At 31.1% G+C, this 20,097-nt stretch overlaps 1 protein-coding gene across 2 annotated transcripts; it reads left to right on the plus strand.

Annotated features, from left to right (window-relative positions):
* The first annotated feature begins 254 nt into the window (after positions 1 to 254).
* LOC115712368 (transcription factor MYB54) lies at positions 255 to 1,972 on the plus strand. 2 transcript variants are annotated; one of them, XM_061113048.1, is made up of 3 exons: positions 255 to 589; positions 734 to 1,234; positions 1,361 to 1,972. In XM_061113048.1, exons 1-3 carry the CDS (start codon positions 418 to 420, stop codon positions 1,552 to 1,554), a joined length of 867 nt encoding a protein of 288 aa, XP_060969031.1. In that variant the 5' UTR covers positions 255 to 417; the 3' UTR covers positions 1,555 to 1,972. The 2 variants fall into 2 exon arrangements, with proteins under 2 accessions (XP_060969031.1, XP_030496495.1); XM_030640635.2 differs by having other exon boundaries at positions 734 to 1,968.
* Positions 1,973 to 20,097: the final 18,125 nt, after the last annotated feature.

Consider the following 20,097-nt stretch of genomic DNA (forward strand, 5'->3'; position numbering starts at 1 on the left):
TTCTTTTTCCAGCCGAGAGTAGAGCTATATTACTCAATTTAGCACATTGACCAAGTGGTAATTAATAATAAGAATATATTTGGGCAACAAATATTTGGTAATAAAAACTAAATGGGTCATTTGTAAATATATATAAAATATATTAATTTTTACTGTCTGATGAAACCATATTATGTATATATGTACGTACGTTGGTATGTATATATATATATAGGGTGACCCAATCGTGTGAATACAACAAAAGTGACATCCCATCCATAACCCAATCCCACGACCAACCCCTAAATATATAAACATATATTATTTCTTTGTTTTCCTGCTTTTAACTATGTAATAATTAATTTATTAATAATATATATATATTTCCTCATCTCATTCTCATCATATATATATATGTATCACTAGTTTGATCATCCGATGATGGAAAGATCTTCAAGTAGTATGAGCTCCGATCATGGTGGTGGGGTTGGGAAAAATTGCTATAGAGGGCACTGGAGGCCAGGCGAAGATGAAAAGCTGAGAGAATTGGTGGACCGGTACGGCCCTCAAAACTGGAATTTCATCGCAGAACATCTACAAGGAAGATCAGGTTAATTAATTTTGCTGGGGTTTTAAGAAATGGGGTTTTCATATAACTACTATATAGTACTTGTAGTTACTGCCATGGAGCTAACTAGCTACCTTATTATTATTATTTTAATAAATATAAATAATAATTTTTATTTGGGTGCAGGAAAAAGTTGCAGATTAAGATGGTACAACCAACTGGATCCAAACATAAACAAGAAACCATTTACAGAAGAAGAGGAGGAGAGGCTTCTAGCAGCTCATCGGATATATGGCAACAAATGGGCTTGTATTGCTAAGTACTTCCATGGAAGAACTGACAACGCTGTCAAGAATCATTACCATGTCGTCATGGCCAGAAGGAAACGAGAACGTTTCTCTTCCTCCTCTTCCTCACCTAATTCCCACCACTTAATCCACAACCACAACCACAACCACAACTACCACCATCATCATATACTTAGTACTACTACTACTACTACTACTTCTTCTAAACCCACCACCACTACCACCACTTCTACACCTTATTATAATATTAATAATAATACCAGTCCCAAATTAGGGCTTCTCAACTTCAAAACTCCTGACCTTGCTACTGCCCGGGATCATCGTCAGAAAATGAGAATTTGGGGAATTTTGTCTTCTTCGACTTCGAATTCTAATTTGGGTATGTCAGGGAGTAATAATAATACTAGTTTCACTACAAGGGATTTTTATTCAACTAGTACTACTACTCGTGATGAACTTCCTCATCATGGTCCCAATAAAGATGGTAATAATCGTGATCATACAGGTTTAATGGGAATAGAAGAGAGTAATAGCAGTGTTATTAATGGAAACCATAAGAGCAATATGTTGCAGGTGATGAGAGTAGGAAATATGGCTTCTCAGAAAGAAAACAAAGATCATGATCTTCATCATCATCATCATCAGGTGCCGTTTATAGATTTTCTTGGTGTTGGGTTAACTTCATCTCTAGCTACCTAGCTTATTATATTATATAAATATATAAAAAATAAGTTCTTAATTTATTTAGGTTTGAATTAAAGTTAATGGAGTTTTTAAAATTTTTAATTAATTATTAACTATAGCTATTAGCTCTCTAGTTTATATTACTATTATTTTCCTACAAATATGGACATTTTATTTATAATTGTGTAATGTGTAGTATAGTCCTAATTTATCCGGAGAAATATCTTAGAATTTTAATTTATTTGTTGGACTCGGATCAATATTTGATCTATCATTTCTAGTAATCAATATATATGTTCATTATTGTGTCGATTAATTAGTAGTAGAACTACAATCCAATTTATTAGAATGTTTTTTTTTAGTTTTCTTTTACTTTTTTTCTTTTGTAAGGCAAATTTATTAGAATTTTGATTCATTACAATTTACAATCATCATGATGAGGAAAATGCTTGAAATATTTATATATATAAATATATATCATCTATATTGAAGGCAAAATAGATGAAGTAAAATTGAGTTTATTAACATGTATATGTAGATTTTCGGCCAATTTAATTTATATAACTTTTTCCTTTGAGAACAACGTTCCATCTCTTTCTCTCTCTCCAACACACACACATATATATATGCATATATATATGCATAGCGTGTATGCGTGGAGCTGTGTTCTGCAAGAACATTTTCTCATGAAATGAGTACTGTACTTAACATGATTATTTTGTTCGCCAAACAATTATCTGTATATATATCAATGTATTTGTATATTATGTTTTGTTTTTTCATTTCAATCTCATTTTCCTGATATTTTTGTTAGATCAGTCTCTGCAGATAACGTACTGAAGTTCAAGTGATAATTATTAACATTTTGGGGCAAAATTACATTACAGAAATATGGTATTAATTTCGAGGGTAAACAAAAAAAAAAAAAACAAAAGAAAAAAAGAACACAAAAATCAAAATTGATGAAAGAAAAATAGGTATATTATTATATGGAAACCCAATGTAGTTCAATTAATTAATCTCTCTCTCTCTATATATATATATATATCACATACTGGTGTATAAATATACTTGAACATTTACAGAAGTATATATATTTATATACACATTGGATGCTTTGGGTATTTCTAGTTTTTGTTTATTCAAGGTATATTGTGTATTAATTTCTGAACAATTTTCTTTTACATAATTCATTCACCAGATGGAAAATATGGTAATATATTAATTGATAGTTAAGGCAAATATAAATCCGTGTAGGAGCTTATATATTTATTATGAGCTTCGGCCCTTAATAGCTAGCATGGATCAGAAGTTCAAAATAGTATCTCACTTAATTAAGTTTTGTTTTTAAAAGATTCACATATGCTTGGTTTTGTTACAACGTATATAAATATATATATTTATACACATTCTAATTATCCAAAACATGACTACTTACTGTACTGTACATGAAATAAAAGGATGGCATAACACAATTGCATGCATGCATATATTATCTCCATAAATAACTAGATATAAATATACATACATACTAGGCAGAAGATTGCACCTATATTTACTTTTATTGATAAAAATTTACTTTCATTGCATGCTATTTTTACTTAATAATTAATTCAAATAATAAATAAAAATTAAATTAATTCAATTCCATCAGATAAAATTTAGTTTAAATATATAAAATAATAAAATTTAAACATAAAATATAAAATAGAAAAAGCCCCTATTTTAAATATATAAAATTTAGTTTAAATTTGCACTAAGAAAAAGTATCTACCTATCTAGCTAATTTAATGAACACTTTTACATAATTATATTATTTATTTTTTAATAATAAAATAAAAAAATTAAATTTAAATATTTTAAGCAAAATAATGAATGAATATATTAAAAAACTAATTAATTGATTGATTAAACCTTTAATTCAAATTTATATTTACTATATAAAAAATTATTTATCTAATTTTATTAACACTTTTAAATTATAATATAAATTATATTCTAATAAACAATAAAATAAAGAGTTAAATTTATATATTTTAATCAAAATAATATCAATGATTTTTGTTGGATAATATCAATAAGTAACCACACTTTTTACATATAGATGAAAAACATGAAAATATAGTCAATAGTTTTTCTAACAAAAAAGTTGTTTAATTAATGTTTCTAGTTTAGATATCTCAATCAATATTTTCATTAAAAAATAATGATAAACTAATAAAAAAATTGAAAAAAAAAATAATATCAAAATTTAAACACTATTTGGGGTCATTTTTATTATGCAATGTAAGTTATAAGTAACATTTAAATATTAACTTATTGTTTACCGAGATTTTTAAAAACTAAGTTAAATAAGAGCTAATAAATAATAAGATGAGAATTTTTACATAGTTTGGGTATTAATGAACTCTAGTCCAAGAGTCAATGTATTGGCCTAAGAAAATTTAATGTATTACAAATGAGTCTCACAATTTGAAGAATCACAATTCTTGCTATATTATTTTTCTCTCTCGATTTCTCTTAGAAGAAGAATAAAGCTTAAAGAGAACTTAGGAGTTTTTTTATCTGCCCCCCTTGCATGAAGGAGTAAAAGAGTTTTTATAGGTGAAGTTTCAGATTCAAGTATACACGTGACCAGTTTAAGCTTTTTGTGCAAAATAGGTCCATTGTTGAGGTAAATACATAGAATACATGACTTTGAGGTCCACTACAAGAGATTGGCTTGTGCGGGAAAGGGTTCTGTACATATGGGGACCACGCAATCTAGACAAGTGTCACGTGTGGGCACTGCTGTAGTAGACAAGAATGTCAGTAGGCGTCGATTGAAAAAGAGGACGTACTCCCTTTGGTAGTGCACGTACTATCATGTTCTGACATAAGGGAGAAGATCTGATTTGGTGGGACTAGGCGTTAGATGGTCTCCACGTCACCCTACAAGGGCCTTTCGGAGGCACCTCTTGGACTTCTTCTCCAGATAAACCTCATAAATTGTCTAGAGGTCTTTCTTTGCTTCGTCTCTTGGAAGGCAGAATGGGCTTCCAAAAGCAAAAGGGTCTCGTCTCTGAAGACGATGTTCTTGGGGTTTAGATGGGCCCAGGCCTGTCTCCAATTTAGACTGGGCTTTTGTATGTTAGAAGGCTTGGGCCTTATCTTATGCAGACCAACTACACTTTGATCATACCATGTCTCGCCCATCCAGAAACATAGATGACATTTACCCCCCAAACTTCTAAAACTTGAGAGTGACCGAAGCTTGCAATCTTTCTTCGGATGACTTCAGGAACTTTTGACACATGGATCACTTTGAGACATTGTACTTTTTGTTGGGTTTTATGCCCTAAATAAAACTCATTTCAATATAATCAGATTTACTTATTAATATAGATCAGAAATAACATTTAATGTTGCATGGTTCACATGATTTATTTCATGATTATATGTACATAATGTATGAATTATATTTAAGTCCAGAACATATCAATTTGTTAATGATTATAGTGTTGTCAACACAGTGGAATATAATCTTAATTATATGTTCGAAAGTTTATTCCCTGATTTGTCAGAACACTGGATTTAGACTGACATGGTATAATCAGCGATAGGTATTCTTACACCTTGGATAAGTGTTATGTCCTTTCCAGGACATTGGCAAAGTTTACCAGCATCGGATGTAACGAGTATACATCAGAAGGGACCGATATTGAACTTTGATTAGATATATTAGAATTTACCGTAATATCTATTCAATTCAATATCACTTGTTGATCCTAGATCAAATGATCTTAATCCTGATATGATTAGGTTCAATCTCAAGAGTGTTATTCGTGTTCTTTGATTTGTTAGTTAAGCCTACTTTTGGGTCAGGGTGATACATACATTTTGGGAACACGGTAGTGCAATTGAGTGGGAGCGCTAACATAAATATGGAATCTATAGCTTCTATCTGGCGAATAGAAAGTAAAGGATGATTTCCTTCGAGCTTAACCAAACGAAAATAAATGGTGGAGATCTCATTTCACTTAGCTGAAATATCATTTATACAGGGTTAAGTGTTTTAAGGATAAAATACATTGTAGGGTGTTACGGTAATTTAATCCCTTTACAGTGTAAATCATCTATATACAAGATCATTGATCACATTAGGGTTATAACAATGGATAACTAATAACGTGTCTATATCATGGAACATATAGAGCGTTCTATATACTGAGAGTGCAATTCTAAGTTCTATGCGTGGATTCGATGAAGAATTAATAAGTCAGTGAATTTAAGATATAAATTCTTGATCTACTTATTGGAAGCTCGGATATATAGACCCATGGTCCCCATACTAGTTGAGACCATACTGCTTGTAAGAATCAGTTAATTGATTTTGATTAATCAATTATAATTCTAAAGTTAGACTATGTCTACTTTGTGAATTTTCACTAAGCAAGGACAAAATTGTAAAGAAAAGAGATTCTAGGTTTATTTATTAATTAAGAGACTTTATATGTCTAATTAATAAATATATTAAATGACAATATTATTTAATAATTAATTTTTAGTTAATAAATAATTAGAATCGGCATTTAAATGGTTGAATTTGAAAATTGACGTTTTTGAGAACATCAGATGCAAGAATGATAAAACAGCAAAATTGCATAAGTGAGGCCCATTATCCAAGGCCCATGGCCGGCCACACTTATAGGGTTTTATCATTTGTTTTTTTTATTATTTTAATGCCAAATAATTCTAACCTAAACCTAGGTGGTTACCTATAAATAGATAGTGATGGCTCTCATTCACACTTAACTTTGTGAACTTCTGTTAGATGAAATTTGAGCCTCATATTCTTTTCTCTATAGGCCGAACCACTTCCCTTCTCTTTTCTTCTCTAAATTTCGAAATCCTTGAGTGAATGAGTGAGTGCCCACACACATCAAGTGGTATCTCAATCATAGTGTGTAAGACTGTGGAAAACCATCCAACAAGAAGGAGAATCAGCATCAAAGGAAGGAGAGAAAGAGATCCAGGTTCAGATATTGATAATGCTCTGCTACAGAAAGGAATCAAGGGCTAGATATCTGAACGGAAGGAGTCATTATATTCTGGTGCACCCAATGTAAGGTTTCTAAACTTTATATGTGTTTATTTCATTGTTTTAGAATTCATATTAGGATGTTAATGAAACATACTTGTTAGTAAATCTAGATCCTGATAAAATATATCCAACAACTGGTATCAGAGCCATGGTAATGATTTACTTTCATGAAATATGAATTAAAACGATGTTATATGTTGATTTGGATGGTTTCATGTGATTTATGTGCTTATTTGATGATAGTTTAGAAATCGCAATATATGTTACTGAAATATTTTTTATTTCGATCTGGAATTATTTTTTCTGGAAATTAGACAAAAAATTAATAAATTCATACTTTTACAGAACTTAATTTGGATTTTTTATGAATTAGTTATGATTTTTTGAATTTGAACGAAAATATCGGGATTTAAATGTCACACGCGCGCGCACGAGCCTGGGATCCGCTCGGACACGCTGCTGTCTGAAGGGCAGCTCGCGCCCAAGATCCTCGGTCAAATGGGGCTGCTTGCAGCCTCTATCCTTGGCCACACCCTTGCTTCCGCGCGCGCAGGGGTATGCAATGCATACCCCTGCGCCTCAAACTTATTTTCGTCATAACTTTTGATTCAAAAATCGTTTTTCATTGAAACAAAAGCCAATTTTTGGTAGAATTTTGTATAGAATCTAAATTTTCAATTAAAAATCTAATTTTCAGAATAAAATTAATTTTTATTAGTTTTTTAATTAATTAAAATTAGTTTCTGATATTAGTAGGCTTTGAATATTGAAAATTTGATTTCTCACAAAGGAGCCTTATGGTTATTTTTGAAATTTTAGATTATTTTATTTATTTTAATTATAAGATCAGATATTATTTTTTAAATGATCTTACTTTGATATTAAAATATTATATTTTAAAAATAATCTTGTACTAATTTCAAAATTTGCTAACCATATTATATTTTGTTAAAAAAATTTTTGTTATTTTCAAAATATATTTTATTAATTGAAATTATAAGATTAGGAATATGTTACATTTTATCTTATTAGACATTTTTTTTATTAAAATTATATTTTGGCAAAAATAACATGAAGATTTGAAAAATTGATTAGTTTAGCTTGAATAGATATTTTAGGGTTTCAAACCATAAATTTTTCAAACTTATTATTCTATTATTTTTTAAATATTCTAACCATATAAAATATCTTATTTTTCAATTAGTTTATTTATGTAATATTTAAATTTATTAAATTATAAGACTCAGAATATAATAAACTATCTAAATTTAAAATTCAAGATATTATATTATATTATCTTATTAGAAATTTTAAATAAATTTAAATTTTGAATAAACTTGATATTTGAAAAATTGGTTAGATATTTTTGATTTTTTGTTAGAATTTAAGAAATTTAGGAGTTTGTTGAATTTGAATTTTTTCAAATATTCTCTAACAACCTAAATTTGAATTCTAGTTAAGATATTTATTTTAAAATTTAATTTTGTTTTAAATTTTAAAATTGAGATATTTTAGCTTACTTTCCAGATATTCAAGATCAGTTATTTGTTTGTATTGTTTGATTATATTGTTATGTATTCAAAAAAAATTTTACAAACCTATTATTTATTTGATCTAAATTGCTATGATTAACTTGTTGACAAATCCAATGATCTGATTTTAATCATAGTCCAATTGTCAATAGATCTTATAAATAATTTGTAACAGGTAAATTTTGCAATTTCTTTCATCTGTGTAAACCTAGTAACATGATAGGGCCCATCCAAATCATTTGACTTGTGTGAGCTTATATGTTTGCTTTTGGGCTTAGATGCATATAGGAAGCCCATTTAAGTTTTACTAAGTAAATGGACTAGGTTGCTAAAATAAATTTTGACATAAGTAAATTTATTTAAGCCCAATTAGATTTGGGCTTATTCAATGAATAACAATTGTTTATTTAAAGGTTAAATTCCTCTCTTTTGGGCCTTGTGTGAGAGTTGGGGGCCAATAGAAGTGGGTACGACATACTGAACTCAGTTCCCTTTCACATGAACTACCCCAATTGTGAAGGCCCATTTGCCTTATTTAAATAATTGTATTATGTTAATTATATTAGTCTAACCTAATTTAAATTGAATTAGCAACATAATTAACTTTTAAAATATATGAAATTTATTTTTTCATTTAATATTTTAAAGTTAATTTTTAGAAAAACACTTAGTAAATGAAATTATTCTAGATAGTTATTTCTAGTACTAGTTATTTTTTCTAATATTAAAGTAGGAAAATATCATAGATTGTGAAATTAATTGTTTAATAATTATATTTCCTAGTATTAAGTTAGAATCAATAATTAAGTCTTCTCTATACTTAATTATTTATTTCTTGAATTTAATACATTTAATTAAATTGAAAATTTAAATATTTAAGTTGATTTTCATCATGATACTTAAATATTACTATTTTCATGTTATTTAATTAAAATTGAAAATTATTTTAAGTTGAAATCTTATTTCACATAACTTAAATAATTTTCAAAATATATTTTATTTTATTTTATTAATCTTTTTTCCACAATTTCGAAATTGCATTCCTTAAATGCAGAAATTTCGAATTTTATTTGAAAAATAGATTAAAGTTGTAAATTATTTATTTTAATTTGGACCAACTTAAATCAATGATTTTTTCATTTAATGATTCATTAAAATAAATGAAGTAAAATATATTTAATTAGAAAATGAATTAATTAGTCAATGAAAATCTAGATAGATATTATCTGTTTTTTGCTTGAAGTATTTTTCTAGTGTATTTAATTAAACAGAAAATTAATATTTAAGTTTATTTTCATCATGATACTTAAATATTTTAAATTTTTCTTATATATTTAATTAAATAGGAAAATTATATTTTTCGTTGTAAATTAATTTTATTAATTAATTTTGGGCCAACATTAAATTAGAATAATTTTTCCCGAATTTATTTTTATTTTATTTTAAAGCATTATTTCGAAAATTATATTCTTAAATACTTCAATTTTTCGAAATGCAATATATATTTATAGAAATTTAAATTTGAGTTGTAAATTAATTTAAATTAATTTTGTAACAACTTAAATTGAATATTTTTCTAAATATTTATTGGAAATTATTACTAAGATGGAAATAATTCATGTTATTTTCATATCCATCTAAGTATAATTTATAAATATTTAATTAAAATTTATATTTAGAATTTTGCATTCTAAATTGGAAATTTTAATTAAATAAATATATATTTAAAATAAATTGATTAAAATAAATATTAGAAGAAAATACATTTTTTTTTTTTAAATAATGAGCTTTATTATTATTAGGATATTCGATCTTCATTGTTGGTCTTACAATAGTTAAATGTTTTCAATATAACCTCGAGGCGCTAGACTTCGTCCCCCTTATGGATGGTTATTCGTTGAACGCATTTAACACCATAAGATCTCATTTGATAAGTGTTTTGTAAGTTTTTGTCTCTATTAGACTCTCCCCTACGGTGACTACTTAGAGATAAACTTATAAAACATGAAACAATGGTGGAAGCTCATAAAATGAGAATAACCTTGACTCTCGCCTACCGGGACAACGTTGGATTCTTATTTTGATCGAATTAAAGGTTGCTAGAATGGTTTGCATTTTAGATGAGTTGACAACTCTATTCAATGAATGATACTTTGACTCTCGCCTACCGGGACACTGTATCAATTTGTTGGAAACCTTAGAAATTATTTAAGATGTGCATGTTTTATATTTTTCACATGTCTTTGTTATTTGCTATATGTTTAATAATTTCTAAATTGTGTATGAATTTATATTGAACCATGTTATTTTCTGTTATTAAATTGTAGTTTAATTTCGAATCTTCATTGTTGGTCTAACTTGGTTTGTTTTTCTAATGAGCTAAATCCCTAATGGATTTTCACCATTAGACATACATAATAGTGTTAGATCTCGAAAGTTAATATTGTATATGCAACATCTAGCTGTTCATCAATTGATGACACCTTAGACTAGTATTTTACAATATGAAACAAGAAGATTGTATAAATAAGATTACTTTGACTCTCGCTAATCGGAGTATAGTTGGATTCTTATTTAAACAACGAAATTATCCTAATTCCTCTTAGCTTATTCATTTCGAATTAGCTCAATAACATATCATTGGATGAATGGTCTATAAATCATTTCATGTCATTCTATTTTCTCTTAAAAAATTAAATGAAGAATATGATTATAATCCCGAAATTCTATCCCAAAATGATATAAATCGTCAATCTTAGAAATCTCCTACTTGTATGGGCAAATCTGACTTAGAGTTTGAATTAGAAGTGGTGGTCCAAGAAAGAATTACTCATTATATTTGGTATAAATTTAAGTCTTTGACTTTAATTTTAGATTCTAAACAGAAATTTTCTTATAATTCCAGGATACAATACAGTTACACTTTCACAAGTGTTTAATAACAATTTTCTATCAATGGATTCAAATTGTATGTAATATGAGTATAGTATTCTGTGACCAGGATCCACTTGCACTATTCTAAGAACTCTTTGATGTAACTATACTTAAGTCATCAAAAGACACAACCACATTTTTTATTAATCTATGGCATTTGTATCTTGTTCATAGTAGTTTTGACAAGATCAATCTCTGCAAAGAGTTAATATGCCTATATCCACTGAAAGTAAGTTCATCTCATTCGTAGATGGATGTACATTCAGGGGTGGATATGAGTTCATCGTTATATTCTTAAAACGATCACTCTAGATTATACCTTATGCAAAGAAATTTGAAATGTTTGAAAAATTTCATGAATTTCTAGCAATGGTAAAAACCATTAAGGTAAGTGGTTAAAGATCTTGCGAACTGATAGGGGTGGAAAAATAGTTAGTAGATATGCAGTTCAAAGATCATTAAATTGATTTTTAAATTATATCCAAACTTACCTCCCAAGAAATTTCGATTTGCATACTGATGATTAGTTACTAATCGTTGCCTAAGTCCTCCTATGGTAATACAATTTCAGAATGATGCAATGGTTGTATACTTAATGTAAATCATTACTAGATTCATGGATGACCTAATCGAATTCTTAAGACAAGCTAGAACTGTTAACCAAATTGCTCAAAACAAAAGTTTGACACGTTTTTGGGGTTGAGTTGGCTGGTTTGGAGCCAAAGAAACCAGCGTATTTTTCAGAAGAAGAACAATGATTTGAGAAGCTGGATTCCTTGGGCTCTAGATTTTATTGACAATACTCTGCTGCAAACTCATACAAACAGTGCAATGAAGGAAGGGCAAAGGGCAAAATACTGGGCGACTCCTCCTGCTGGCTCTTTTAAGTTGAACTGTGATGCAGCTTTCGGCAAAAACCAGTAGGCTAGTGGAATGGCTGCTGTCATCCGCGATCATAAAGGCAATTTGGTGGCTGCTGAAGTAATATTCACAGAGGGCTACAGATCACTTTTTATGGCAGAAGTGTTAGCCATTAAGTTGGGGCTGTAACTGGTGCAAAAAGTGAAGACCCGGCCCTTTTTCGTGAGTTCTGATAGTCTAATTGTGACAAACCAACTTGTGTCAAAGAAGGCTCCTCGAGCCGAGTGGGGTGTGCCTTTGGTGGAAATTTATTCTACTAATCTCTTGGATGGATGTGCGGGAATTAAATTTGTAAATAGAGATTGTAATAAAGTTGCTCACTCTCTAGCTAAGTGGGCTATTAATCAAAGATGTAATTCTTTTTGGTCAGAGGTTTTACCCTCTTGTGCTGCTGCCATTTTAAAGGCAGAAAAGCCTGACCAGTTGTAAGCTTTTTTTGGCTGAATAAAATGTTTTTCATTCAAAAAAAAAATAATAATAATCTTGTACTAATTTCAAAATTTGCTAACCATATCATATTTTTTTTTTCAAATTTGTTATTTTCAAAATATATTTTATTAATTAAAATTATAAGATTAGGAATATGTTAGGTTTAACATTTTATCTTATTAGACATTTTTTTTTATTAAAATTATATTTTGGCAAAAATAAAATGAAGATTTGAAAAATTGGTTAGTTTAGTTTGAATAGATATTTTAGGGTTTCAAACCATAAATTTTTCAAACTTATTATTTTATTATTATTTTTTAAATATTCTAACCATATAAAATATCTTATTTTTCAATTAGTTTATGTATGAAATATTTAAATTTATTAAATTATAAGACTCAGAATATAATAAAATATCTAAATTTAAAATTCAAGATATTATATTATATTATCTTATTAGAAATTTTAAATAAATTTAAATTTTTAATAAGCTTGATATTTGAAAAATTGGTTAGATATTTTTTGAGTTTTTGTTAGAATTTAAGAAATTTAGGAGTTTGTTGAATTTTGAATTTTTTCAAATATTCTCTAACAACCTAAATTTGAATTCTAGTTAAGATATTTATTTTAAAATTTAATATTATTTTAAATTTTAAAATTGAGATATTTTAGCTTACTTTCCAGACATTCCAGATTAGTTATTTGTTTGTATTGTTTGATTATATTATTATGTATTCAAATTTTTTTTTTACAAACCTATTATTTATTTGATCTAAATTGCTATGATTAACTTGTTGACAGATCCAATGATCTGATTTTAATCATAGTCAAATTGTCAATAGATCTTATAAATAATTTGTAACAGGTAAATTTTGCAATTTCTTTCATATGTGTAAACCTAGTAACATGATAGGGCCCATCCAAATCTTTTGACCTGTGTGAGCCTATATGTTTGCTGTTGGGCTTAGATGCATATAGGAAGCCCATTTATGTTTTACTAAGTAAATGGACTAGGTTGCTAAAATAAATTTTGACATAAGTAAATTTATTTAGGCCCAATTAGATTTAGGCTTATTCAATGAATAACAATTGTTTAATTAAAGGTTAAATTCCTCTCTTTTGGGCTTTGTGTGAGAGTTGGGGGCCAATAGAAGTGGGTACGACATACTGAATCCATCTCCCCCTCACATGAACTACCCCAATTGTGAAGGCCCTTATTTAAATAATTGTATTAGGTTAATTATATTAGTCTAACCTAATTAAAATTGAATTAACAACATAATCAACTTTTAAAATATATGAAATTTATTTTTTCATTTTAATATTTTAAAGTTAATTTTAGAAAAACACTTAGTAAATGAAATTATTCTAGATAGTTATTTCTAGAACTAGTTATTTTTTCTAATATTTAAATTAGGGAAATATTTTAGATTGTGAAATTAATTGTTTAATAATTAATTTTGGTACAATCTAAGTTAAGTATATTTTTCCTAGTATTAAATTAGAATTAATAGTTAAGTCTTCTCTATACTTAATTATTTATTTCTTGACTTTAATTAGAGCGTTCTACATACTGAGAGTGCAATTCTAAGTTCTATGCGTGGATTCAACGAAGAATTAATAAGTCAGTGAATTTAAGATATAAATTCTTGATCTACTTATTGGAAGCTCGGATATATAGACCCATGGTTCCCATACAAGTTGAGACCATGCTGCTTGTAAGACTCAGTTAATTGATTTTGATTAATCAATTATAATTCTAAAGTTAGACTATGTCTACTTTGTGAATTTTCACTAAGCAAGGGCGAAATTGTAAAGAAAAGAGATTCTAGGTTTATTTATTAATTAAGAGACTTTATATGTCTAATTAATAAATATATTAAATGACAATATTATTTAATAATTAATTTTTAGTTATTAAATAATTAGAATTGGCATTTAAATGGTTGAATTTGAAAATTGGCGTTTTTGAGAAAATCAGATGCAAGAATAATAAAACAGCAAAATTGCATAAGTGAGGCCCATTATCCAAGGCCCATGGTCGGCCACACTTATAGGGTTTTATCATTTATTTTTTTATTATTTGAATGCCAAATAATTCTAACCTAAACCTAGGTGGTTACCTATAAATAGATAGTGATGGCTCTCATTCACACTTAACTTTGTGAACTTCTGTCAGATGAAATTTGAGCCTCCTATACTTTTCTCGATAGGCCGAACCACTTCCCTTCTCTTTTCTTCTCTAAATTTCGAAATCCTTGAGTGAATGAGTGAGTGCCCACACACATCAAGTGGTATCTCAATCATAGTGTGTAAGACTGTGGAAAACCATCCAACAAGAAGGAGAATCAGCATCAAAGGAAGGAGAGAAAGAGATCCAGGTTCAGATATTGATAATGCTCTGCTACAGAAAGGAATCAAGGGTTAGATATCTGAACGAAAGGAGTCATTATATTCCGCTGCACCCATTGTAAGGTTTCCTAAACTTTATATGTGTTTATTTCATTGTTTTAGAATTCATATTAGGATGTTAATGAAACATACTTGTTAGTAAATCTAGATCCTGGAAAAATATATCCAACACTTTTTGTCTTCCATATCACAGAATGTGAAAGCTTGAGAACTAGTGGGGATTCAACTTACAATGCACTTGTGTCCCTATCTTCTAGGTTTGTGAATCTCACGCGTCCTTCAAAAGCGTGTGGTTCCTAGGATATTGTAATGACAGCTATCTAATATCAGCGCAGACATCAAGGAGAATATTGATGATAGAAAAATGCCTCGAGTCTAGTAAGGCGCGTAAATTCTACCTTTCTAGCTCCTCGACCGTTGGATAGATTATTGTGCTTTCCATGGTAAAATTTTATCCCTTGATCGATGAGTACGCTGATCGCCAACTTCAACTATAGATAGGAGTGCGGGGGACCTTTTACCATTTTTACATATTTGAGCTTTCAATTTCAAATTTCTAACAGAGAGAAGAAACCAAAGAACTCTGTTCTTGCCCTTAGTGAATGTATGATCTCTTTGACATCATTATCCATCATCTTCTACAAATTAAAGCCAAAAAAAAATACAAATGCACCACCACTGAACCCAAAAGAGAGATACCCCCATTCATCCGAGTAGTTAGACGTCCATATGAGTATTGACATGAATCCCCATTAGCCACTCTCTTTTCAGGCTAATCACCGCCACACTCATCTATCCCCACTTCCTCTTACAAGTAAGTTCCATTTATTCCTCGAATTGTATAATTTCTTGATGCTACAGAAATGTATGCCAAAGTTTTGATTTTGAATAATTGTTTGTATGTGAATGTAAGGATTGGGTGTGTAATGCCTGGGCAATTTTAAAGTTGAAGAATTATTTCAGTTTAAGTGTAGGTGAAACTCTGGGTATTTTAGGTCATGGTTTGTTTTCATGCATTGGTTGAATATGAATTAGGCATGTGTTGAACCGTACCTAAATTTCCTCATTCGTTGTCATTAGGGTTCCGAACAAAATGTCTAGATTTGTATCGTTTATTCTTGCGTTCCTGGCCAGTTATCCAGAAGTATAGCTTCATGAGGATCATGCTGAGCCTTTGGATGACTGGTTCAAAAGGGACCTTTCCAAGCAGATTTTAGGAGAGGCCTTCTCCAGTACCCACACTTAATTGTTTACCGAGATTTTTAAAAACTAAGTTAAATAAGAGCTATTAAATAAGTAATTAAATAATAAGATGGAAATTTTTACATAGTTTGGGTATTAATGAATTCTAGTCCAAGAGCCAATGTATTGGCCTAAGAAAACTTGATTGATTACAAATGAGTCTCACGATTCTTGCTATATTATTTTTCTCTCTCGATTTCTCTTAGAAGAAGAATACAGCTTAGAGAGAAATTAGGAGTTTTCTTATCTGCCCCCCTTGCATGAAGGAGAAAAAGAATTTTTATAGGCTAAGATTCAGATTCAAGCATACACGTGACCAGTTTAGGCTCTTTGTGCAAAATAGGCCCATTGTTGAGGTAAATACATAAAATACATGACTTTGAGGTCCACTACAAGTGTTTGGCTTGTGCGGCAAAGGGATCCGTACATATTGGGCCCACGCAGTCTATACAAGTGTCACGTGTGGGGGCTGCTGCAGTAGATAAGAATATCAGTAGGTGTTGGTTAGAAAAGAGGACGTACTCCCTTTGGTAGTGCTCGTACTATCATGTTCTGACATAGGAGACAAGGTCAGATTTTGTAGGGCTAGGCGTTAGATGATTTCCACGTCACCCTACAAGGGCCTTTCAGACGCACCTCTTGGACTTCTTCTCCAGATAAACCTCATCGATTGTCTAGAGGTCTTTATTTGCTACATCTCTTGGAAGGAAGAATGGGCTTCTAGAAGCAAAAGGGTCTCGTCTTTGAAGACGAGGTTCTTGGGGTTTAGATGGGCTCAGGCCTTTCTCCAATTTAGACTGGGCTTTTGTATATTGGAAGGCTTGGGCCTTATCTTATACAAACCAACTACACTTTGATCATACAACGTCTCGCCCATCCAGAAACATAGATGACATTTACCCCCCTAAACTTCTAAAACTTGAGGCTGGCAGAAGCTTGCAGTCTTTCTTCGGATGACTTCAGGCACTTTTGACACATGGATCACTTTGAGACATTGGACTTTTTGTATTCCATATCACAGAATGTGAAAGGTCGAGGACTAGCGGGGATACAACTTACAATGCACATGTGTCCCTATCTTCTTGGTTTGTGAATCTCACGTGTCCTTCAAAAGCGTGTGGTGCCTAGGATATTGTAATGACATCTATCTAATATCAGCGCAGACATCAAGGAGAATATTGATGATAGACAAATGCCTCGAGTCTAGTAAGGCACATAAATGCTACCTTTCTAGCTCCTCGACCATTGGATAGATTATTGTGCTTTCCATGGTGAAATTTTAGCCCTTGATCGATGAGTATGCTGATCGCCAACTTCAACTATAAATAGGAGTGAGGGGGACCTTTTACCATTTTTACATATTCGAGCTTTCAATTTCAAATTTTTGAGAGAGTGAAGAAACCAATGAACTCTATTCTTGCCCTCAGTGAATGTATGATAACTTTGACATCATTATCCATAATCTTCTACAAATTAAAGCCAAAAATATATACAAACGCACCGCCACTGAACCCAATAGAGAGACACCCCCATTCATCGAAATAGTTTGACGTCCAGATCGGTATTGACATGAATCCCCATTGGGCACTCACCACACTCATCTATCCCCACTTCCTCTTACAAGTAAGTTCCATTTATTCCTTGAATTGTATAATTTCTTGACGCTACAGAAATGTATGCCAAAGTTTTGATTATGGATAATTATTTGTATGCGAATGTAAGGATTGGGTGTGTTTAGCCTGGGCAATTTTAAAGTTGAAGAATTATTTTAGTTTAAGTGTAGGTGAAACTCTGGGTATTTTGGGTCATGGTGTGTTTTCATGCATTGGTTGAATATGAATTATGCATGTGTTGAACCATACCTAAATTTCCTCATTCATTGTCATTACGGTTCCAAACAAAATGTCTAGATTTGTATCGTTTATTCTTGCGTTCCTGACCAGTTATCCTGAATTATAGCTTCATGAGGATCATGCTGATCCTTTGGATGACTGGTTCAGAAGGGACCTTTCCAAGCAGAGTTTAGGAGAGGCCTTCTCCAGTACCCATACTTAATTGTTTACCGAGATTTGTAAAAATTAAGTCAAATAAGAGCTATTAAATAAGTAATTAAATAATATGATGGAGATTTTTACATAGTTTGGGTATTAATGAACTCTAGTCCAAGAGTCAATGTATTGGCCTAAGAAAACTTGGTTGATTACAAATGAGTCTCACAATTCTTGCTATATTATTTTTCTCTCTCGATTTCTCTTAGAAGAAGAATAAACCTTAGAGAGAAATTAGGAGTTTTTTTATCTGCCCCCCCCCCCCCCGCTTGCATGAAGGAGAAAAATAATTTTTATACGCTAAGATTCAGATTCAAGCATACACATGACCAGTTTAGGCTTTTTGTGCAAAATAGGCCCATTGTTGAGGTAAATACATAGAATACATGACTTTGAGGTCCACTACAAGAGTTTGGCTTGTGCGGTAAAGGGATCCTTACAGATGGGGCCCACGCAGTCTAGACAAGTGTCACGTGTGGTCACTGCTGTAGTAGATAAGAATGTCAGTAGGTGTCGGTTGAAAAAGAGGATGTACTCCCTTTGGTAGTGCACGTACTATCATGTTCTGACATAGGGGACAAGATCTGATTTGGTGGGACTAGGCGTTAGATGGTCTCCACGTCACCCTACAAGGGCCTTTCAGAGGCACCACTTGGACTTCTTCTCCTGATAAACCTCATAAATTGTCTAGAGGTCTTTCTTTGCTTCGTCTCTTGGAAGGCAGAATGGGCTTCCAAAAGTAAAAGGGTCTCGTCTTTGAAGACGAGGTTCTTGGGGTTTAGATGGGCTCAGGCCTGTCTCTAATTTAGAATGGGATTTTGTATGTTGGAAGGCTTGGGCCTTATCTTATGCAGACCAACTACACTTTGATCATACCACGTCTCGCCCATCCAGAAACATAGATGACATTTACCCCCCCCCCCCCCAAACTTCTAAAACTTGAGAGTGGCAGAAGCTTGCAGTCTTTCTTCGAATGACTTCAGGAACTTTTGACACATGGATCACTTTGAGACATTGGACTTTTTGTCTTCCATATCACAGAATGTGAAAGGTTGAGGACTAGCGGGGATACAACTTACAATGCACATGTGTCCCTATCTTCTTGGTTTGTGAATTTCACTCATCCTTGAAAATCGTGTTGTGCCTAGGATATTGTAATGACAGCTATCTAATATCAACGCATACATCAAGGAGAATATAGATGATACAAAAATACCTCGAGTCTAGTTAGGTGCATAAATGCTACCTTTCTGGCTCCTCAACCGTTGGATTGATTATGGTGCTTTCCTTTGATTCTCAGTTGGGTTGCTAGAGGGTCCACTGTGTGGCTGACCTTTTTTGTCGTGGACTTCTTTTTCTTCCCTTGCTATCAGCCGCAGTGTTGACCTTCTGGATGGCACTCATCAAATCACTTAACATCCTGGATTCAAGTGTATCTAGCAAAATGAAAACACCAGCATAATTAAAACAGTCAAAGAGGCAAGAAATAACAACTTAAACCACACAACTTAAAATAACAAGAATGTCATGTGATTGCAATTGTGGAACGAGTAATTATAAGGTTCCCCTCTTGCAAATAAAGTTACTTCTTCTTAGCCAATGAAGTTATCATATTCCCTAAAGCCCGAGAAGAACATAGTAAGAAAAGGACCCACTTTAGTGACATTTAGGGAGAATTCCCAGTTATTTGAGTACTTAACTATATTATCTACTCTATCGAAATAATCCTTCATTGGATACCTACGAGGATCGAAACTTAGGAAATAATGGTCAAAACCCCCTTGGTCTCTAAGTGACATCTGAGATAAACAAGGGGTACGAATTACACGGAAGGGATTTTACCTCTTCCAGAAGTACTTGTTCTAGAAATCTTCGCATCTGGATATGCTGCTAGGAACCTAGCCTGAATTTCCTCCTCCTAGTGAGGGGATTTGGGTGATGACTGGCCCATGTTGCA

The sequence above is a fragment of the Cannabis sativa genome, chromosome 4 (assembly GCF_029168945.1).
Source record: "Cannabis sativa cultivar Pink pepper isolate KNU-18-1 chromosome 4, ASM2916894v1, whole genome shotgun sequence".
Taxonomy (NCBI): Eukaryota; Viridiplantae; Streptophyta; class Magnoliopsida; order Rosales; family Cannabaceae; genus Cannabis; species Cannabis sativa.

Bases quoted from the DNA above. Each gene is read 5' to 3' on its own strand.
- LOC115712368 (XM_030640635.2), top strand. From the start codon at position 418: ATGATGGAAAGATCTTCAAGTAGTATGAGCTCCGATCATGGTGGTGGG. The intron at 590-733 runs GTTAATTAATTT...ATTTGGGTGCAG, and splicing joins ACATCTACAAGGAAGATCAG to GAAAAAGTTGCAGATTAAGA.